General features: G+C 38.5%; 1 protein-coding gene across 1 annotated transcript in view; it reads left to right on the forward strand.

Annotated features, from left to right (window-relative positions):
* The window catches only part of ITGA8 (integrin subunit alpha 8), a gene marked incomplete at its 5' end in the record, with an annotated part of 204,220 nt that overhangs the window by 40,193 nt on the left and 139,577 nt on the right, over window positions 1-24,450 (forward strand). Inside the window, 7 exons of the mRNA XM_021714558.1 lie at window positions 1,468-1,529; window positions 2,604-2,649; window positions 7,383-7,508; window positions 9,349-9,393; window positions 16,301-16,344; window positions 18,421-18,477; window positions 23,973-24,025. Of these exons, the coding sequence (XP_021570233.1) occupies window positions 1,468-1,529; window positions 2,604-2,649; window positions 7,383-7,508; window positions 9,349-9,393; window positions 16,301-16,344; window positions 18,421-18,477; window positions 23,973-24,025 (433 nt within the window). The remainder of the gene's footprint in view (window positions 1-1,467; window positions 1,530-2,603; window positions 2,650-7,382; window positions 7,509-9,348; window positions 9,394-16,300; window positions 16,345-18,420; window positions 18,478-23,972; window positions 24,026-24,450) is intronic.

Consider the following 24,450-nt stretch of genomic DNA (forward strand, 5'->3'; position numbering starts at 1 on the left):
CTTCTTCCCTTTTGAATAACTTACAATATTACAAATAAAAAGTCAGAGTTGATTTTTTAAAAGATTTTTAAAAAGGTTTATGCATTTGAAAAATACATTTCTTCAATATGCTCAAAGTAACACATATATGTTCATATAGTAATAAATAATGTATTTATGTATATTTCTTGATGCAAATAAATATTTATGTTAGTTTCTAGAAAATGGGTAGACATTTGAAGTTAGACAGCTGCACATTCAGAGAACTTTATAGAATTAAATAACCATAAACCAAAAATACAGTTGTAAAATACAGAACAAATTTTGTTAAAATACAGTGTATGCAGTAAAAAAGTATTTTTTTTTTTAAAAAGGGAGCATCTGGAAAGAATTGATGATGACAGTGCTAAAATTAGCTAAGTGCTGACCAAAGGAAATAAAAAACCAGAAGACATTCTAGGGGAAACTGGAAAGGCCAGATCTATTTCAAAAAGCTTCTGAAACAGGCACTTGCCCAGCCTATAAATTTTTCCTGTGATGATGTGCGTTTCCTTTTCAGCTCTCTTACTTCAGTTTCCATTCAGGAATATCCTTGGTAAGAAAGGAGGCATTATTTGCATGTTCATATCTAGCTATGTATGATTGAGATTGCTTCTGCTTCACCATACTTTGGCTATAATTTAAGCACTTTAGAAGTTGTAGAAACTCTTTTAAAGTACAAGTAGTGTATTCCTGATCCTAATGCTCCAGAGACTTCTTACAACAATATCCTTGGACTCTACATGTTGGCCTGCCTGTAGTTTACAAAACTATACAAGGAGATCTTATTGAACATTCCACTTAGTGTGTTATATTGGGTAGAAAGCAAAATAAGCCATTACTAGAGTTTTCTCTTTTGTGAACACTAGCATTGCAATGTTCCAGTGAGATTAACTGTGAACGGAAATGCAACTTGCCAGTTTACTTAACATATCATAATAGAATAATTTAAAATTGACTTCCTATTAAAGAGCATAAAAACAGAAATCCTGTTGGTTGCCCCAGCAGAAAGCGTCCACACAGTTCATCTTGCTTGTCTCTCCCTTTGCCAAAGCATCACCCATTAGTAATGACAGGCCTGTCTGACTTCACTTAGCATGAGTGGGTAGCAGAGAGATTCCTTACTGCCATGTGAAGAATCTGGAACTTAATCTAAAGATGGAGATTTTATTTCTTCAAATGAACTTGAGTTATAAATCAAATAACACAGAGGGATATTATTTCTGTTGGTATTCCTATAGAATCACAGTGGTATATAGGATAAGAAAATAGATGAAAATATATTTAATAAACTACTTGGAATGAATTTCAAAAATAAATATAAAACACATATTGATCACCTTTTATTTAGAAGTCTCTATAGAACCCAACAGAATATCCTGACTTTGTTATTAAAATCTAGCTTAGGAATGATGACATTATAACATTTATATATTTTGATCATTCTAGGCAATGCTGATCCTGAAGGCCAGGGTTACTGCCAAGCAGGATTTAGTCTGGATTTTTATAAGGTGAATTATTTTGGTCTCACAGTTTCAATATTTAAACTGATTTTTTTCTTTTTTTTTTTTTCTGTCTTTCACTCCACACCCCCTAAACAACAACTGCCAAAGAAATTTGAAGTACATATCTAGTCTGTTTTGGTGACTTCTTTTTATATTTTTTTCTGTTTACTCTTTACTGTTATGAAAGTGATCTATGCACAAAACATCCTAATAAACTATAAAGAATGTATATGATAAAAAGCACTTTCTTTCCACTCTTTGTGGCAGTAATTTTTAAATGAAAACCTGAAAAATGCAATAAAGAAGTGTATTTCTATAAAGATCATAAGAATCTATTAATTGTTTTATGTCAGCTATAATTGGTCAGCTAGATTTAATATTCATATTAAAATTTATATGTACTTCACAAAATTAAAAACAGAGAGGGCTAGCAAGAATATAAGAGGAAAGATTCTGTGGTTTTGAAAATAGTATAGAAATATTCCCTCAACACATAAACTGTTTTCTATCACTGTATTCTTTATTATTTTGTTTCGTTTTGTCTTTTTCCACTGAGGGTTAAGGAAGTAGGGTATAAAAGGTGGGCTGTAAGTAGATGAGAAAATGTTTACATTTGCTAGCCTGGAGTTTTTGCTGTCTCTCCTGAGAAAGGGGACGTTTTGCAAATGCATTAAAAAAAAAAAAAAATAGGCATTACTATGACCTTGTGATAAATTGGAATGGAATTTTCTTTTTATCACCAAGGCTCAAAAGACCATGTCTGCTAAATTGCACAGCATGAAACATGTTGATATTTTGCTACTAGAGGCAGTGCCAAAAGACTGAATTTATAAAACTCAAGGGAGAGCATTCAACTTATCTAACTGAGTCAAGTTAAAATTATTTAATATGATAACACACTAATTGAAAGGAAAAAAAAAGAAAGGAAATGACCTGCAGGCTTCAAATATAAGAATTTCTTTTAAAAATTGATTTTTATGTGTAACAAATTGTTAGTGATGCTTATTAACAATGATTTATCACCCTTTAAAACATTTTAGTGTTTCTTTTCCAATTATTATTGCTGTGGCTGTTTTGTAGAATGGAGACCTTATTGTCGGAGGACCTGGGAGTTTTTACTGGCAAGGTATGTTCTGTTCATAACAAAAAGACAAAGCAGAAGTAATGTTACATGTTTATTTTCAATTATGTTAATTTTATATCCTTATTCATAGTTTCTCAAATGAAGCATCATTTCTCTTTTCCTTTTATTATTATTTTTAATTGACATAATAATTGTACATTTCATGGAGAACATTGTGATATTTTGATACATGTATACAATGTGTAATGACCAAATCAGTGTAATTAGCAAATCCATCACCACAAAAATTTGTCATTTGTGTTGGGAACATTCAAAATCTGCTCTTCTGGCTATTTAAAATAATACAGTGTATTGTTAACTGTCATCAACCTGTAGTGCTATAGAACACTAGAATTTTCCTCCTACCTAGCTGTACTTTTGTATCCTTTAACCAACCTTTGCCTGTGCCCCCGCCACCCTTTCTCACCCTGGTAACCACTATTCTAGTCTCTACCTGTATGAGATCAACGTTTTTAGTTTCCGCCTGAGTAAGAACAGAAGCATCATTTCATTTGTACTTTGTCATATAAATGATATTTTTCTATAGGAACATATACTTTTATTTTAGTTTTTGAAAGATCAGAATGATTTGGGGAAAAAAAATAAACCATTCAGAGATTTTTATACCTTAATAAGAAAAAATCATATGTTTGAGATTTATTTTTATTTTTTGGAAGAAGAAAACAATTCTGTGTCCTGAGAACATTCTGATCGGCTAAAGAGAGTCTATTACAGTTCTAAACAACCACAGTAATCAAATATTTTGTCCAGGTACAATATGTTACTTTGTTTTTGTTTTGTTTTTTTCCCCAGCCATCTCTGGTATTGCTTTTCAGATACTCTTACAACTTAACAATTCATTTTTCCACCAAGAATTTATGGAGGCTCTGCCAGGCTTTGTACTAGGTGCGGGGGAGGCAATAATGAGTAAAAGCAGACATTGTTCTCACCATCACGTCACGGAGGTTAATATCCAGGGAACGATGCAGGCATTAGTCGAATACTCATAGGAGTGCCTGAGAAACTCCAGCCGTCATACATATTCTAAAGGAAAGACATGTCGTGATGGGGCCTGTGAGTTTAGGAGGCTTCTCCAGGGTAGCTGTGCACAGTGTGTTTTGTCCTCTGACCACTGGCTGACAGGGAGCTGGAATATCCCACCTGTGCTCTGCTTAAGGAGCCACGAACCCAGGTGCAGGAGGGCATCTCCCCAAGAAGGATGACCTTCTATCATCATCATCTTCTGCTTCATCATCGGAGACAGGCTCTCTGCCACCCAGGTTGGAGTCCAATGGCACAATCATAGCTCACTGCAGCCTTGATTTCCTGGGCTCAGGGATACTCCTGCCTCAGCCTCCTGAGTAGCTGGGACTATAGGTGTGTACCTCCATGCCTAGTTAATTTTTTAAAATTTTTTGTAAAGACAGAGTCTCAGTATGTTGCCCAGGCTGGTCTAAAAGTCCTGAGCTCCAGCGATCCTCCTACCTGGGCTTCCCAAAGCACTGGGATTACAGGAGTAAGCCACCATCCAGCCTAGGGATGACCTAATTCTTATCAAGGTGCTGCGTAGACCAGCAGCAACCCAAGGTCAATTCAATTAATTTGGAAGTAAGCAACCCTGAACTGAGATCTGGACACTGAGTAGGAGTTACATGTGTGAAGAGAGAGAGGGGACTATGTGCAAATATTCTATGACATGCAGGAGTGCAGTGTGGGTGAGAATGGAGGAAATTCAAGGTGACCAGTTAAGAAAGCGAGGGGAGACCTGCATGGAGTGGTCCCGCCCACTATGGAGGGTTTTTAGGCCACGGTGAGCAGTTTCGTCTTCATCCTACAAGCAATAGGAAACCATTGGTGGATTTTAAGAGTTAATTGGATGGTTTTAGCTAGAGTAAGAAGGTGTTGCTTGGACTGTGCAAAGTGGCTCATTCCTGTAATCCCAGCACTTTGAGAGGCCAAAGCAGGAGGATCACTTGAACACAGGAGTTTGAGACCTGCCAGGGCAATGTAGCAAGCCCTCTATAAAAAAAATTTGAAAAATTAGCTGGGCATGGTGCTGTGTGCCTGTAGTCTCAACTACTCAGGAGGCTGAGGTGGGAGGATTGCTTGAGGCCAAGAGGTTGAGGTTACCTTAAGCTGTGATCTCTTGCCGCTGCACCCCAGCCTGGGTGACAAAATGAAACCCCTTCTCTAAAAAATAAATAAAAAATAAACAATTTTTAAAAAGAAGATGGTATTTGTCTTTAGTATAGTAAAAAAAATTGGAGAATCATAAGCATGGGATGCTATTATCAAATTCATGTTTTGAAAAGATCACTCAGACTGCATTATGAAAAATGGATTGGATACTCCCAAAGTAAAATATGAGCAAACTAGTTATGAGGTTGTTATAAGGATATGAGCTAATTTTAAGTTTATAAGGTAAACTAGCTTGAAGTTTCAGGTAAAGATGTTTGCTTTTTAGAGTGATAACGGTACAGATGGAAACAGAGGAGAAATTTAAGAGATACTTTGGAGTCAAAATAAACAGCCCAAATGATGGGATGGATATGTGGAGGTGAGGGAAGGGAGATCTCAAAGATATTTCTGACGTCTGCAACTGAATGGTTGTAGGTGGGTACCACTCACTGAGACAGAGAACGCTGGAAGAGAATAGGTTTGGAGTGGGTTGAAGATGGAAGATGTTAAGTCTGCTTCTTGTAATGTGGAGTATGAAAATGTTTGAGATGTCCAAAGGGTTTCACATATGTCTTTAGGGCTTACATCTAGGGAGAAAAATAAATGGCATCTCTTACACATTGGTGACAACTGAAGCCATGGTTATGGATGAGATGCCTAAAGAGAGAATACAAAGAATCGCCTGTAATTTTGACTGTAAAGTTTAGGATAAAGGAGAATCTGAGACAAAGAGTTGAGGGAGGATTTTCTTTTTTTTTTTTTTAATTAAAGAGACTTAATCTTGTTTAAGAACCCATGGGAAGGATACCAGAGAGATGGATTTATGATGGAATTTTATATATACTACTGTTAAGATTAATTCATCATGTACAATTATGAACACCAAATAATTAAATTTTTTTCTTTAAAAATTATTTTGAAAACTGAAAAACAATGTATTTTGTATCACAAATGAATATACAATTAAAATTTTGTTTATGTAATTTTTTCTTCTTATTCACTTGGTTAATTTCACAACTCCAATTTTTTCCTTAAGTTGAAAAAAAATGTCTGTTGCAAATGATTTACTGAAAATTTGCCATAGCAATGGCATATAGAAGCCTTTGTCTTGAGATATATAATTTTAATTACTTAGGTTTTCTTAAGAGCATAATGTTTATAATGCAGTTAAAGGAAACATGCAAAGCCAGGGTGTATGTGGGAAGGAGGGAAGAGGTTATTTAGCTCTAACTCAGAGAAAATTGGCAAATTCTACAGATATTGTTCAAAAATTCATGTGTAAATATCATTGTTTTAATCAGAACAGTCATTTCAGTCCCACTCACTTGGAAATATTTATGACCTAGCTTGACAGTTTTATTCTTTTTTGGACTTCAGTCAGAAAGACTGTAGGAATTATGTGTGAATTTTCAAAGAATAATGAGACTTTAAAATTAATGTTAAGTGTTAGTCTTTTGAAAGTGTTTTGGCTGGGTACAGTGGCTTATGCCTGTAATCTCAGTGCTTTTCAGAGGCTGAGGTGGGAGGATCACTTGAGGCCATGAGTTTGAGACCAGCATGGTCAACATAGTGAGACTGTCTCTATAAGAAAGAAAATTCATTAAAAAAAATTTAAAATGAAAGCATTTCTTTTGTTTTCTCCCAAAGAGCACAAGATCACTCTTTTGCCTTACATGTTCATAATAGATATAGAAATGCATAAAAATTATTTTTAAAAATGTCTAGCTGTGTTTTAGATAATTGTTCACCCCAATACAATCATATTTCAAGACTTCTGAGAGTGGCTTTATTTGAGAAAGATTAGTCAAAGCTTTTATCATAGCAATGTTGGTGGTCATGGATTCCTCTTTTGCTGAAATTCTGGATCTCACTGGCAGCTTCCTATTGTCATGACTTTATGCTCTCCCTGTAGTTTAGCATAAAGAGCCAATGGCCCAAAGATGATGTAATTCCTTCCTTTAACTTAGCTGACATGTTTTACAATCTATTAATCAAGTAAGTGATAGATTTAATACATCTCTCCTTCGCAACAGCACAAAAGGTTTAATTTGAATGCCATAGGAGACCTTGGTTGTAAAGCCAGATATCCTATTAGCAAAACCCTGTGACCTCAGGGAATACATTCAAACTCTTTGAGCCTATTTTCCCTACCTAGAAAAAGCTATATTTGAAGAAATGATCTTAAAGTTTCCTTCTAGCTAGAATATTCTAGAATACAAATTTAATCACATAAATTTTGCCTGCAAATGTCTTCACTCTTAGACACTTGTATCATTGTGAGGTGGAAGGAGTATATATGCTGAAAGCAACAGAAAGACCAATAAAATATTATAGCTTATTATCTAATCTTATGTCAGAATGGAAAGTTCTACCCAGTTGTGATCAACACTACCATGAAGTTCCGGTGGCACGCAGGAAAATTCATCATCAAAAAAACAAGCAATTCCATGATCGATTTCAAGGGAGCATGTGTCGTTCAAACTTTTCATGTCTTCTAAGGGAGGGCTTGCCTGTTTCTTGCATTCACTCAGTTAACGTGTTACTGTGTTTAAACACAGGTCAGGTGATCACTGCCAGCATTGCAGATATCATTGCAAATTACTCATTCAAGGATATCCTAAGGAAACTGGCAGGAGAAAAGCAGACGGACGTGGCTCCAGCTTCCTATGATGACAGTTACCTCGGTGAGATTTATGGCCCAAGACATTTGTGGTTTCTCAAAAGACAGTCCTGTTAAATGTAGACACACATTTTATCCCTGGCTTATCTGATGTTATGTGGCATCTTATGCAAATTCTCTTCTTATTAACTTAGAGTAGACTCATGACTTTTCTTTTTAAATGAGACTATTTTTTTTTCAACCATGATGTACAACCTACACAATTTGAGCAGCTATTTTGTTGAACCCATAACAGTCTCTTGCACATAAGAGATTTCTCCAGGAGTAGACATTATATATTTGTGAGTCTGCCAGTGCTACAGGAGCGACATGATAGCAGCTCTCTCCAGTTTCTAGAACAGCACAAGAAACTTTCTATTTATTTATTTATTTATTTATTTATTTATTTATTTTTGAGTTGGTGTCTCACTCTGTTGCATAGGTTGGAGTGTGGTGGCATGCTCACGGTCACCCCAGTGTTAACCTACGGGGCTCAGGTGATCCTTCTGTCTCAGCCTTCCAAGTAGCTGGAACTGCAGGTGCCCGCTACTACACCTGGCTAATTTTTGATTTATTTTTTATTTCTTGTAGAGATGAGGTCTCCCCAAGTTGCCCGGGCTGATCTTGAGCCTGTGGGCTCAGGCAATCCACTTGACCCAGTCTCCCAAAGTGCTGGGATGACAGGCTGAGCCACCAAGCCCGGCCAAGAAACTTTCCAGTTGCTAAAATGCTCTCAAAATTTATTAAGCACAAAGCACACAATGTCATTTCACTGCTGTCTCCCACCTTTGTTATCCTAGTGGTATTTTTATTTCTTGATGATTTTGAAAAAAACCATAGCTTTCTTTTTTTTATTAATTCATGTATTTATTATAAAGATGTACGGTACAATTCAGTTAGGTATATAAACATTAATCATGCTGGTGCCTTTGTTGAGGTATGCCCCTCCCTCCCCTAGCAGTTTCCCTCAACTGCCAATCCCACCCCTCATCCCCTGACAGTTTTTCACTACTGCCAATCGCTTTCTTATAGCATAATTGTTCAAGGTCACCTAATGAGTGAGAAAATATGGAACTCAGTTCTTTGTTTCTGTGATAAATCACTGAGTATGATCGACTCCAAATCCATCCAAGTTGCTGCAAAGTCCGTGTATTTGTCCTGCTTTATGGCTGCGTAATATTCCATTGTGTATATGTACCACATTTTTTTTTTATCCAGTCCAGCTTTGATGGGCAACACGGTTGGTTCCATGTTTTTGCTATTGTAAATAGAACTGCAACAAACATACGTGTGCAGGTATCTTTGTCGTAGAATAATTTGAGTTTCTCCAGGTATATTCCCAATAGGGGAATTGCTGAGTCATATGGAAGGTCAATTTTTGTCTATGTAACTGCCACCTCACTTTAGAGCTAAGTGAAATTAATGGAAGACCAACAATAAAGGAATTAGGAAGCAGGACTTGTAGTGATCAGAAATAGCAAAACCTGAGCACAAAGGATACCTTTCAGAGTATCCTGTCTGACCATGAGGGATCAGCAGCTCTTAAAGTGCAACAGCAGCCATTTACACTTAAAGGTGGATTAGGAAGCATGCATCCTTTTAAAATTGACTCCAGACTCTGATTTTTTGGTCACGCTCCTACATAAGATCCGTAGTGCAGATCTATGATGCATCCAGAAATCATATAAAAGTGTTCATATGGATGTTATTAGTTTTTTATAGAATTCCTAACTTTTATTATGTTTTGATAAGTTTTTGAATATAGAAGGATCATGGTAGTTCTTTCATTTTTTTCTACATATACCACATTTGTTAAGTCATTAAGAATGATTTTTTTATGTTGTTTCTCCTTTTTGTAAAAACAGGATACTCAGTTGCTGCTGGGGAATTCACTGGAGATTCGCAGCAAGGTGAGAGACATCTGAATTTAAGTCATTTCTAAAGCATGGGGAAAAGGTAAAATGACGTGAAAAGTCTTTTTATCAATGTGCTTTTTTTTTTTGCTATACAAAGTGTATATTCATAAAATCCCAGAATGTATATGATAATGTTTTATAGGGAAAAAAAAAAACCACTTTGGTGTAGCATTTTAAGTCTCAAAGAACTCCATGAGAATGAATATTAATCATTATAAAATCTAGTTAAGCTATAAGAAGTTAGGATAGTCATCCCATGTTATGAGTGAAGAATACATGAAAGATTAAATGACAGACAAAATGCTGTGGTCTTAGTGACATTAAATTTGAGAAATCAAGATTCCTCCTTTTTAATGCCTAAGATCTTACCTTGTATGTGTCTAAAACCCTCCTCCCCACCAACTCCAGTACCCCAACATTATTTCTTTTTTCTCTTTGGATCGTGCCCACCCCTAAAATAACCAAATGAACGAATCTCTATTTTCACATACGCCCCTTGTGTTCTGCCTTCTATGCCTTGTTTGGGCTGCTGTCTTTGTTTTCAATCCTCTGGTCCAGTAGCCACCCCCATTTTTCAGTGGTCATACGCTATTTTTTTTAGGCCAATTTCAAATATCATCTTCTCCAGAAACCCTTCTTTAGATTCCTTCTGTAAACTCCTGTATCAACTCATTTTTCTCTCTCCTAAGGGATTTATCATTCATTCATTTATCAAACATTTTGCACACCTACTACAGGCTTTGTGTTAAGTGTGGACCATACCGAAATGAATGAATGGCCCTTAATCTCAGACTCTGCAATCTACTGGGACTGATGTATATTAAATCAACACAGAATACCTAATTAAATTTTGATAAGTACTAGGGTAAAATTATCAACATAGAGCAAGAGAAGCTTTAGTGATGAGAAAACATTTTAATAGAGTCTAGAAGGACAGGGGAGAGGCCAGACATAGAGACCAACTTCGACATTTTACATTCTACATTGGTGTGTTGAAGGACTTCAGTTCGACAGGCCAGATTTTGACACTGATAGTGAAATGAGATTGGGTTAGGGAAAGGGTGAGGGCCCAGATCATGTCTAGTGTCATAAGTTATGGAAGGGCTTCTGGGATTTATTTAAAACACACAGTAGAAGACAGGAAAGGTTTAAGCCGAGTAGTAAATATAAACTAATTGTGCTTGTGATCTAAAGAAAAAAAGAAGAAATCACACTGGCTGCTTGATGAAGCTTTGATTGAGATGAGGGTAAGGACAATTGTGTCATAGGTAATACATGTCCATGCCCACCTCCTTAAAGGCAAGATCTATATATTATTATGTATTGTTCTTATGTATCTCTCCCACCAAGACTAGATGGTATTTTGCTCATTCTAGACTCATATAGAAGACAGCATGATAGAAATAAGCTGAATAAGCTGGGCTCGGTGGCTCAGCCTGTAATCCTGCGCCTTTGGGAGGCTGAGATGAGCAGATTGCCTGAGCCTGCGGGTTCGAGACCCGCCTGGGCAGCAAGACCTCATCTCTACAATAAATCAAAAAATCAGCTGGGCGTGGTAGCGCATGCCTGTAATTCCGGCTACTCGGAAGGCTGAGGCGGAAGGATCACCGGAGCTCAGCAGGTCGAGGCTGCGGTGGCCGGGAGCGGCCACTGCACTCCAGTCTAGGCGACAGAGTGAGACTCCAACTCAAAAAAAAAAAAAAAAGAAATAAGCTGAATATTTGAAGTCAGGGTCTATATAGGTTCAAGTTCTGACCTCACTGACTCTGTATTCTCAGGACATGATAACCTCCCTGAATTTCATTAGCTTATCTTTAAATGACATGAAGATTACCTAACTTAAAATATTGTTCTGAAGACTGCATGAACGAATGCATAAAAATACTTATCATAGACAAGGCAATAGTTGGTCACTTTTACTTTACTAGTAATATTTGTTGGATGAGTCAATCAACCAATATTTGCCATTTTCCATCTTGTTTTATATGAACATTAACTGCTTTTCACTAGTACAAGTGTTCTAACTAATTCACAGATTAGTTACATACAAGGTTGGTATGTTTGTAAACTTTTATAATGAGAGGTTCCATAACTTTCTTCCAATTTTCAAATGTATTCATGACTCAAAAAAGGTTGAGAGCCTCTGTTCTCATTTTAGGGTCAGATGTGGGGAGCTAAACACCAACAAAGTAATCTGACCCTAACCAAGCCCAGGAAAGTAATTCGATGGAGTAGGAAGAACACTGACTTTGCTGACAATTCTCAACTTCTAGTATTCACCAACTATGAGCTTAATATGACCAAAATTTTCTAAACTTCAGTTTCCCCATATATGAAAATGGAATATAAATGCCTCCATGATTTTGAGAGGTTAAGTGAGGGAAGTATTATAAATACATGGCACATGTGTTTTAGTGCAGGGGTCCCTTGCCCCAGGTGATGAACTAATACTTGTCCATGGCCTTTTAGGAACCAGGCCACACAGCGAGTGAGCAAAGCTTCAGTTATATTTACAGCTATTCCCCATTGCTTGCATTACCACCTCAGCTCTGTCTCCTATCAGATCAGTGGTGGCACTAGATTCTCATAGGAGCATGAACCCTGTTGTGAACTGCACACACAAGGGATGTAGGTTGCGCTCCTTAGGGGCACCTGATGCCTTATGATCTGAGGTAGACCTAAGGTGGTGATGCTATCTCTGGGGAGTGACTGAAAATACAGATGAACATTAGCAGTGAGGTTTGACTGCACAGAGACCATAATAAATCAATTGCTTGCAGACTCATACCAAAATAATAACTTCTTCATAATAATGATTTCATTGTATATTACAGTGTAATAGTAGAAATAAAGTACAAAATAAATTTAGTGAGCTTGAATCATGCTGAAGCCATCTCCCCACCCTCAGTCCCTGGAAAAATTGTCTCAAGGAACCAGTCCCTGATGCCAAAAAGTTGGGGACTACTGCTGTAGTGGATAGAAGAAATCCAGTAAATACCAGCCTCCTTTCTGCTTCTCACTAGTCTGTTTGATTCTCAAGTCACATGTTTTCAGGTCAAGGAACTAAATATTTTCTGACCATAGTGGCTATCAAGAAACTTCTGAAGATTTCACCATGAGTTATTGGACTGAATCTAAGTAACGTTTTCTACTTTTCCTTCCAACAGAATATTTTTGTAATTGAATGACAGTTCTAACTTGCTTTAGATCCCAAGCAATTAAAATGTCCCAATCATTTATAAACAATAATGAACATCTTTACTCAACATTACACTTAATAACTCCTTGGTGTTGTGGTCATATGAGGTTGAAGACTCCAAAGTTACTGGGTGTGGTGGCTGATTTTTTTTTAAGCAAAATTCTAAATGTCTGTGGGATGGGAGAATTAGTGGTTGCTACATTTCTCAAATGGCCTAATCCTCTAGAATCTGTTCTAGCCAACAGGTCTGGCCCTGATACCAGTCAACTACATTGTATCTGATTGTGGTTTGCCTTGAGTGCTAAAATAGTTTAATTCATACCAAATAAAGGTTGTTGACAACTAGGCAGTGTACTACCAGTTCTGACAGCATCCCTGATCCATGTGGCTTAGCTTTTCTGATCCCTGTTTTATTCTTCAAGCACTACCTTCACCTGCCTTCCTATGGCTGCCGACGAACTCTCCACACTCCTGTCTAAGGCTCACCCTTCTGCTTTGTACTCGATCCCACTCTCTTGCAGAGATGGGACTCCAGCAGTTTTTGCTTCTCTATCTCACGTCATCAATCTTTCCCTCTTTCCTGAACCATCACATCTTTAACAAACGAACAACAACATAACTCTTATCCTCCAGCTACTACCTGCTTTGAAAGAGCTGTCAGGCAGGATGCAGTGGCTCATGCCTTTAATACCAGCGCTTTGGGAGACTGGAGCAGGCAAGAGGATTACTTTAGTCCAGAAGTTCGAGACCAGCCTAGGCAACACAGTGAGACCTTGTCTCTACAAGAAAATTAAAAAAAAGAAAATAGCTGGGATGGTGGTGCACACCATAGTCCCAGCTACTCAGGAGGCTGAGGATTGCTTGAACCTAGGTGTGTGAGGCGGCAGTGAGCCATGAGAGTGCCACTGTACTCCAGCCTGGCAGCATGGGCACTAGAATGAGACCCTGACTCAAACAAACAAACAAATAAACAAAACTCCAAAACAAACAAACAACACAAAAAAGAGCTGTCACTTTTCCCTGCCTGTGTTCTCTGACAGTTCCTTGGCTCCCCTTTTATTTTATTTTATTTTTTAGTCAGAATCTCACTCTGCCACCCAGGTTGGAGTGCAGTGGCACACTCATGGCCACCCTCTGCCTTAGCTTTCCAAGTAGCTGGAACTATAGGCATGCGCCACCACGCCTGGTTAATTTTTTGATTTATTGTAGAGACGGGGGGGTCTCACCAAGTTGCCCAGGCTGGTCTAGAACCCCTGGGCTCAGGCAATCCTCTTGCCTCGGCCTCCCAACGTGCTGGGATTACAGGCTTGAGCCTTCCTCTTAGACCCTCTCCTGTTGAGACGGTGCCTTTGCAGCTCTACTGAAACTACTCTTGAGCAAGCCTGTGACCTCCAGGTACCTTATCTTCCTTGATGATCAGGAGTATTTGACAGAGTTGATTCTGGCTTCTCCATTAGGCTTCCCACTGGCAGTTCCTTCCCCATCTTTTTTATGATTCCTCTTTAATTTCCCTCACCTCATTGGAGTGTCTCAGGGCTAAAATCCTTGGAACGTTCCTGTACTATTTCCCCAAGTTCTCTTTGGTGGTCTCACCCAGTCTCACTTATTTCTTCAGCTTGGAATGAATTCCAGACTCGTGTATTCAACTTTGTACTCAATGTCTTTATGTGAGCAGCTATCCCAAATGTAATGTGCTGGTAACTGAGCTTCTGACCTTCCCACCAAACCATGCCCTACCCTCCATGGTCATCCTTCCATTTGCTCAAGCCAAAACCTTGGAAATCAACATAGGACTGTGTTCTTCCTCCCATGTCCCATATCCAATCCATGATCAAATCCTGATAACAAAACTCTCCAAATACAACCAGAAACTGACCAGTTCTCTCCTCCTCCACAGCTTCTACTCTGACCCAAGCTTTCACCATCTCTCACGTGTGTTACTTCAATAGCTCCCTACCTGGTCTTCTTCCTGCTTTCACCCTTGCCATCCTGGAATCTATTCTAAATCCAGCAGGCAGATGCTCCTCTAGAAACAGAAGTCGGGCGACCCCTTCGGGCCCCTCCCACTGTGGGAGCTTTTCTGTCCTCTTAATAAATCCTGCTTTCTAAGAAAAAAAAAAGAAAAGAAACAGAAGTCAGACCATGCAACTCTTTGCTCCCAATGATTTCCCAATTCATTCAGCCTAGAATTTAATCTTCACGGGGTCTTAATAGGGTCTATTCACCTGGAACCTGATTAATTCGACTCATTTTCTTCTCCTTTATCCCTCACTCCCTCTACTTAAGCCACCCTGGCCTCCTTGCTAGACATACGCCTTCCTCAGGGCCTTTGCACTTGCTGGTCCCTGTGACTGAACATACTCCTCCCAGATATCCACAATACTTGCTTCCTCCTTTTTTTCAATCTTTGCTCCAAGTTACCTTCTCACTAAGGCCTTCCTAGACTACCCTAATACATAGAAATTCCTTCCCTATTCCAACTCCAACCTGTTCTGTACCATTTTCCGGCCTCGCTTTTCTTCTATGACCCTTATACTATACACTTATCTGCTACTTCTCACATCCCACATTTAGGATTTTGTTTAAAAAACAATCAACCATCACATCCAAGAACTTTGGAGTCAGCAACCTCATATAACCACAACACGAAGGAGTTATTAAATGTAATAATTAGTAAAGATGTTCATAACCACTGATAAATGGCATTGTCCAGTACCATTTAGTTGACTCAATGTTTTTTCAATTGACTGCCTCTTTCAGCTAGAGCATAAGCTCCTCCAGCTAGAGCATAAGCTCCATGAAAGGAGGGAATTTGGTCCATTTTGTTCACTGCTGCATCCTCTGGTTACCAGTCAACATTTGTTGACTGAATGGGTGAAATGCTCAACACCTAACCCCAATGAATCTTTCCTGACTGGGAATGCTAACAGAATATATGTTCCACCCTGCCAGAGCACAGCACAGCATATAGTTAATGCTGTATCTTTAGGATCAGTGTTGTGGAAGGGGAATTTGGATAGAAGTGAATCCCTTCCAGGCCCTTTTTCTTTAAATTATACTAAGTTTTATATCCCAATGAATCAAAAGAAATTCTAGGTTTTAGGTATGAAAGCTGGAAAGATTTTTGATAGTCAGCTATTCCAACTCCCATAAATTGCAGGTGACTGGGATAAATTAATTTCATTGACTCATCACAGAAAATGGCAGACCCAAGACTAGAACCATTGTTTTCTGAATCTAGAGCAGACAGTTCTAGGAAGCCAGCTTCATATAATTTATGATATGTGACTTTTCCTTAGGAGACCAATTTTTTTAACCTGTTAGTGTAGTTGGAGCTGAAATTTTTATACTAGTACAAAAGATGTCATCACAGTGAAAGCTGGAGGAATCAGAGTAAGAGATCTCACCTATAAATCACACACAGACCTGAGAAGCCAGGTTTATGTTCTAGAGGCAGAAATGCATGGAGCCTGGTAACAAAGACTGGTAAGTATCAAAGCACAGCTTTTGTTCCTTTGTTTTCTATTATCTGTAGAAGGAGCAAAAACTAATGGAATAGTAAATGCAGAGCCCTGACTTCAAACTTCCAACTTTCTACATGATGGCTCCCATTAAAAAACAAAAGAAAAGAAAATTGTCTTTACCACTCATTGTTATATAGTTTTAAAATATATATGTCTAAATGACTATTTTTATCCCCAGAATTGGTTGCTGGAGTTCCAAGAGGAGCACAGAATTTTGGATATGTGAGTACTAAGAATGTGTTGTTTTCTTGTACAGATGCTCTTTTACTTACGCTGGCATTACATCCTAATAAACTCATAGTAAGTTGAAGATATTATAAATTGAAAATGTATTTAATACAAATAACCTACTAGATATAGTAGACTTGGCCTAGTCTAGTGTACTATTCTAGCCTAGTCTGCTAGACTTGGCCTAGTCTATCTTAAATGTGCTCAGAACTCTTACATTAGCCTATGGTTATCTAACACAAAGGATCTTTTTTTATAAATTGCTGAATATTTCACATAAGAATATTGTACTGCATATCACTAACCTGGGATAGATTAAAATTCAAAGTATGGTTTCTACTGAATCATCATTTTCACTCCATCGTAAAGTCAAACAGTTGTACTATATATGCAAATATATATATGCAAATAAGTGTTTTCCTTCATGCAACTTTCTAGTCTTTAAAATATCCTTTGCTAATGAGCTCCTCCTACTGATTCATGCTGTTTGTGTGCTAAAGATGAAGGAAAACACGTGAGGCTAGATTTGTTCTGATCCATGTACAGAATCAGCTACATAATTGACAGGACCTAATCCAAAATGGAAATTAAAAATTTCAGGACAAGGCCAGGCATGGTGGCTTATGCCTGTAATCCCAAACTTTGTGAGGCCAAGGTGGAAGGATTACTTGAGCCCAGGAGTTTGAGACCAGCCTAGGCAATATAGCGAGACCTCGTCTCTACCAAAAAAAAAAAAAACCAAAAAACTAGATGGGCATGATATCGTGTGCCTGTAGTCCCAGCTATTCAGAAGGCTGAGGCAGAAAGACCACCTGAGCCCGGGAGGTTGAGGCTGCCATGAGTCATGATTGTGCCACTGCACTCCAGCCTGGGCAACAAGAGTGAGACCCTGTCTCAAAAAAAAAAAAAAAATTCAGGATAGCAATAGCAAAGTATTAAGCCAAAGGCATGACCCATCTAAGCACAGAGTCCTGTGTGACTGCATTTCACACACCCATGAAGCCAGCCCTACCCATGCACATAAATCTAGGCATAATTTGGAGGATGCCGTTGTTATGATCAACACTGTATTATGTCTCACGTAGTGGAAATAAAATCTATTGTTATTTTACTAATGTATTCGTTTCCTAAGACTGCCGTGATATATTACTACAAGCCGGGGAACTTAAAACAACATAATTGACTCACTCACAGTTCTGGAGGCTAGAAGTCTGACTTCAACTTGTGGGTAGGACCATGTTCCATCTGAAGCAACTAGGGGAGAATTCTCTGACCTCTTCCAGTTTCTGATGGCTCCTGGCACCCTTGGCTGTGGCAGCATCCCTCTCACCTCCACCTCCATCTTCATACAATCTTCTGTATTTATGTGTCTTCTTCTCTTTTTACAAGGACACCAGTCATTGGATTTAGAACCCACTTAGGATGATTTTATCTCGAGATCCTTAACTCATTTCATTTACAAAAGCCTCATCTGCAAATAGGGTCACATTCTGAGGTTTAGTGTAGACATGAGTTTTAGGGGTATACTGTTCAAGCCCATTGTGCCTAGTTACCATGAAATTAGGAAAAGAAAAAAAAATAGACATCATGCCAAGAAAAGTTTATAGTTTATCTTTTGAAAAAATTATCTAGAAAACAAGAGTCTGAGTAGAATTAAAAGGAATACTTTTGCTATGTGGGTAACATTTTAAAATCTCATTTTTCGTGCAAAGAGCCATAACTATCAATTTCTCATAATGGCATGAAAACAGAAATGAATTTAGACAAAAATCCTGATTAAATAAGCTAACCATCATGTTACTTGCTCTCAGCATTCTTGAATTCAGCTTTTATTTTCCCACCTCAGATTAATAAGCATGTATTTTGTCTGAAAGTTTCCCAGACTTAACAATCAACAAATAGTTAAATCAGCTTTTTTTTTAGATCATTCTTATAAGCTTTCAGTTTTGCTTTAAATATAGCTGATCATTTATTCACAAAAATTTTTAAATGATTCAAATTATAATTTTCTTTAAAATTTCTCTAATTCTATGTCAAATGCTGTGACTTTTCCAATTTCTATGATTTCAGGTTTCAATCATTAACTCTACAGATATGACCTTTATTCAGAATTTCACTGGTGAACAGGTAAAGACATTTTAATAACAAATATCTGTGTTAATAGTATCTTATAATATTCATCTCATTCAACAAATATTTGATGAGCACCTACTATGAGCTGGAAACTCGTCTAGACACTGGGGGTGCAATAGTGCATCAGACAGATAAATCCCAACTCTCGCATGGCAGTGAGGTGGCAGGGGAGGGAGAGGACACGGGACAGCTAGTTAGATCCATGATATAAAGAAAATAAAACAGAGTTATATAAGATGGGAGGGAGGTGGTGGGGGAGCCAAAGAGGCCTTCTGAGGTGGTGACCTGTGGGCTGAGATGTAACTGACAAGACACAGTCAACGATGCCATCTTGTCCAGGACAGTCCAGGCAAGGGAATAGCTAATGTGAAGGCATGCAAACTGGAATCAACTGGACATGTCTGAGGAGCAGAATGAAGCCCACAGTGTCTGTAAGAATAGGGAATGTGGGTGCTAACAAGGGAGGGGCCAGGGCGACTCCTGTGAGCCTGGGGAGTGGCAGGTGGATCATATTGGGGACAAGGGATTCTGTTCTAAAAGCAGTGGGAAGCGGTTTTGTGTGAACATGATCTTTTCCGTAGTCTGGAAATATATGAAGATACTGGTCTTAGATATGGAGAGGGGGCCACTGTGATAAGGGCCTTAACTTCCATAATCGACAGATCAAATTTTCAGTTCTCACTTGTCTGAGACCACAGGAAAATCACCTGACCTCTCTGAGTCCTATTTGCAAACCATCGATAAAATGTCTACCTCCCAAGCTCCCTTTGAGAATGAAAGAAATCAAGAATTGTAGGTTACTTATAAAATTTCCTGGCGCATAATAACTACCCAAGAAATGTTCATTCCCTTCCACTCCATTTCCTGTCCTTTCCTTTCAATTAAACAAAAACCATTAAATTTCTATGTGCCATTCAGTCTTCTGTAACTTGAGAAGCATGCAAATACAGGTGCTTACAATGATCATAAATGGCTACTTATCAACTTCAGGAAAATGTAGAGTCCTGGTCTCCATGTTTTAATGCAGGAAATATCCAAAATCAATGAACTCCTTGGGGTTGTAGCTCATATGTGACTATTTACACAGAGAACTACAAATCTCATTTAAAATTAAACACAAACACAAAACTGAGAAAGCAATACATCTACAATTAACCATGTGAATTTAATTCAAAGAGGAGAGAAAATTGGTTATCCAGAGAAACAGATTCAACTCACAACTGACTTCCTTTAGATGGCAGTACCAATTCAGTGTTTAAAGAAATGTGTCTGCCAGGCATGGTGGCTCACACCTATAATCACAGAAGTTTGGGAGGCCAAGGTGGGAGGATCGCTTGAGCCCAAAAGTTTGAGATCATCCTAGGCAACATAGCGAGACCCCATCTCTACAAAAATAATAATAATAATAATAAATTAGCTGGGTGTGATGGTGCATCCCAGCAGTCCCAGCTACCCGAGAGGCTGAGTGGAAGGCTTGCCTAAGTCCAGGAAGTTGACACTGCAGTGAGCCGTGAGTGTGTCACTGCACTCCAGCCTGAGCAACAGAGTGAGACCCTGACTCAAAAAAAGAGAAATGTGTCTCGGCATACAGAGTGGAATAATAGACACTGGCAACTCCAAATGATCGAAGAAGGGTGAGGGATGAAAAATTCCCTATTCGGGTGACAGGTACACCAAAAGTCCAGATATCTACACAATTATATGCATGTCACAAAATTGCACTTGTACCCATAAATCTGTAAAACTAAAAATAAAGATAAAGAAATTACCAGAATCCAAGTTTACTAACAGGAACAAGTGCTTCCTTTAGGTCAAAGATTATTTTTCCTTGTTGGTTTTACCTAGTTGTAATTTTTAAATACGTCATTGTTATTTAAAAAAAAAAAAAAGAAACGTGGCAAGTTTTACCAGGTCACATTATCCAGAAAAACACAGGATGGAGGACGAGGTGTGTGTGGCCTCAGACCACATTGCAACAGGAGGATGGTGGCATCCCGTTTTCAGGCAACTGACCCATTCACAATTGGATCTAGCTTATGACAATGGCTAAGGAACAATATCTAGTCCCTAGGAGGAAAGGACCAGAGCTATGGCTTGTCAAGACTCCACCATTGAGAATCAGGAGAGGGATCCAGTTACAGTGAGGAAGAGAGACAGAAGCCCAGGTTCATTGATTGACTCTTACCAATAGGATGGAACCCAAGGGTACCTAGTATCATCTTAGAGGGGAGGCAGGGATCAAGAACTCACCACCAGACACAGAAACAGGGCCTGTAGTATAACAAGATAGCAAGATTATTCTCGAAGTTAGTGACATTTTGCCTTTTTTTTTTTTTTTAATTTAGAGACAGGGTCTCACTCTGTTGCCCAGGCAGGGGTACAGTGGTACAATCGTAGCTCACTAAAGCCTTGAACTCCTGGGTTCAAGCATTCCTCCTGCCTCAGCCTCCCAAATAGTTGAGATTACAAGAACATGCCACCATACCCACTGAATTTTAAAAATATTTTGTAGAGACAGGGTCTTGCTATGTTGCCCAGGCTGATTTCAAACTCCTGGCTTCAAGCAATCTTCTGGCTTTGACCTCCCAAAGCCTTGGAATTATAGGCATAAGCCATCATGCCCAGCTGCATTTTGCTTTTAAGGAACATAATCTGCTTTGCTGGACAACACTGGCTCAGTAGCTGGCACTTAGAGAGTCTAGGAAATTCCAGGCTGACTGGAAACTGTAGACATCAACTACATATTCTAGCCTGCCCTTGTACAGTTCTTATTTTTTGAAAGCCCTGACTTTACAGAAAAGAGGAAACCTCACCTGCATTTCTTAATATTTCAGTCTCTTGCCCTGAATTTAACAGTTCCTAGAAATGTGTTTGACTTGTTTCCCTGAACACACACCACCCTGTATTTTCCTGATTATTGTGACTTGGCAAAACTTGCCATACTTCTTTAAACAGGGAGCCAACTGTGAGTTGAATTTGTTTCTCTGGGCAGCCAATTTTCTCTCCCCACCACCTACCCAGGTTATGGAGCTTCTAGCACGCCTCACATTTGAACCTGGCCAAGCTGTCTCTTACTTAGCCCTCTGGATCACGGTTGAAAATCTGGACGAACTCCTACCTAAAGATACAAGTCTTAAATAATGGAATTGTTAAGAAACTTTAATGAGCAGGGCTTTTAAAGGAACACAAAGTGGTTTGGACATCTTTTTGCAAAAATTTGAGACTTCTGTCCACTTGTCATTCTGAAATTTGCAATAAAACAGTCACATGTCTCCTGATAGCATTTATGGACGATATAAAGAAATAAGGCTGAGGTGAGAGTGAAGTTGGATGGATTTATACATTTTCAACAACTAGCCCTAAGGGTTGGTAATGAATGGTCTAGTGAGACCCTAGTAGTATTTTTCTTTTGCCCAGATCTGTTTTTTATATTTTTATAATTAGATGCTTTTAAACATTGTAAAATTGGGCCTTCTATAACCTCTCGTCCTCAAAACTACCTAGTTCTGCAATCCTGAACCTCAGAAGTTAACATATAAATGATGACTTTCCTTCAAGTGAAGGCCACACAATGCCACACTGGGAATAAATATTTTACCATATATGAGGGGGGACCCCCCACAAACCAGGAATTTATTTATTAAAACATTGTGTATTCTTACCTGTTTAAACTTCAAGCACCTTCAAAGTACTCGTCATTTGATGTAGCACACCTATGGAGAGACTTTTTTCACTGCTCAAACATTTTTTGAACTTCTTGATTTGGATGCCTTTTAGTGCTTCTGGTCATTTTTTATTTCACCTCTTCCACGTTGGCAAAACGTTTCTCTTTGAGGAATTTTTTCATCTGGGGAAACAAAAAAAAAAAGTCGCTTGGGGTAAGATCAGGTGAATAAGGAGGGAGGGACATAGGGATCGTTTTGTTTGGGGCCCCAAACTGCTGAACATCCGGCATGGTGTGAACAGGTGTGCTTGTAAATCACCCATCATGAAATGGGCAAATGCATCCAAAGAATCTCCATTAAAAAAAAAAAAACTTCATTAAAGCCGAACGCAGCCTCTCACAGCAATGCTAGCTGGTACACTGATGTCAATGAGTTCCTTGAATAGTTAGTGGCGAAAGCCTGTACTACAAGGGGCCCGCCCTCAAAAGACAATTTCGTTGTTGTTGTTTGGGTTTGGGGGTTTTATTTTTGTGTGTCTCTTCTTGTATGTTTGAAATAGAGAAAAGAGGTTGGAGAATTGAGTGACTGCATACCACTTAATTCATGTGTTCATTCCCTCTGCAGAGTACTTAGCACCTGTCACTCACTTTGGTCCAGACACTGGTCAGGAAGTGCAGATCAAAGAATAAACAAAACAGACCAAAGTCTCTGCCTTCCGTGGGGTACACTTTCTAATGGATTATACGTTAAATAAATGAGTACATGATGCGGGGGCTGAGTCACCTAAAACACTGGATGACCCTCTATGGAAACAAAACTGGCACAGTGAAACAATGGCATGAATCTGAAAATAGTATAAATCCTAAAAATACAGGTGAAAAAACAAAAATTTCAGAGAGAAAATACAGAGAGGTCGTCCTCTATGGGTATGCTACTTACACTCATAAAAAAGGATTTAGGAGCTTTTGTGGACTGTGTGCTCAATATAGATTGAAACTGAGAGGTGGATTCTCCAAAATGAAAACCATCTTTATGCTTCAGTAATAGAAAGAGCCCAAAGGAGGACACATAAATCCTACTTGACTCTTGTCTCGAAATGCATTCACATGTGTCATCTGCTCTTTTGGTACCATGTGGTATCTCTAAGAAAGAGGGAGAGGCTGGGCTCTGTGACTCAGCCTGTAATACCAGCACTTTGGGAGGCCGAGTCGAGTGGATTGCCTGAGCCCGTGGGTTCGAGACCAGCCTGGGCAACTTGGTGAGACCTCTTCTCTACAGTAAATCAAAAATTAACTGGGCATGGTAGTGCACACCTGTAGTTCCAGCTATTTGGAAAGCTGAGGCAGAAGGATCGCCTGAGCCCAGCAGGTCAACACTGAGGTGACCATGAGTGTGCCACTGCCCTCCAACCTGGGCGACAGAGTGAGACTCCAACTCAAAAAAAAAAAAGAAAAGAAAGGACAAAATGGTGAACATTTTAAAAAACATGTCATATTAGACTTTTCACGGAAGTGGAATTAGGTTTATTCTGTGAGTTTCTAGATTGCAGAACCAGGTAAGAGTAAGAAGTTGTAGCAGGGCCAAATGGGATGACTGCTGGACATCTTCAGAGGATATCCAAGCAGATGTCATGGTTACTATGAGGAAAATTATTCATAGGGTCAGGGGTTAGACTAAATGACTCAGACTCTGACCACGTCCAAGAGTCTATGAATTTAAATGCAAAAATGTACTACAATGAGATAAATCTTTCAGAAAGAATGAAGAGGTGACTATAAAAACGACTTTTTGAACATAAAAAGTCATTATGGTTTTCTTTTGCAGATGGCATCTTATTTTGGATACACTGTTGTAGTATCAGATGTTAACAATGATGGGTAAGTTTATACTATCTCCCACACTCACTGTATTTTATCTTCATCCATAAAGATATTATATTTTGCCTTCACAAAATACATCCTTCCATACTTCCTCCACAAGATAGAACCTCTCTTGTTTTAACTTTTTGGGTTCAGGACAAGAAGATGCATCTATTAAAGAATTCTCTGTCATCCTATTTTATATCTTTATTGAGATTTTCCACATCTGCCACTTCTAGAAGAGAACTATTTATTTCGTTTTATTTTTAATTTTATGAAATGAATAGTCTCCAGCCATTCAAAAATCCATAGCAAATGAGGACATTCATCTGTCTTTCATCACTTCTAGGCTTTTCCCTTTAGCATGGGACACATTCATCAAACATTTGCACATCAATGGATTTTTTTCTCCTGACATTGCTTTAACCAATATACTAGTAACA

Source organism: Carlito syrichta, unplaced genomic scaffold, assembly GCF_000164805.1.
Source record: "Carlito syrichta isolate Samal-C Ts95f unplaced genomic scaffold, Tarsius_syrichta-2.0.1 Scaffold305668, whole genome shotgun sequence".
NCBI lineage: Eukaryota > Metazoa > Chordata > Mammalia > Primates > Tarsiidae > Carlito > Carlito syrichta.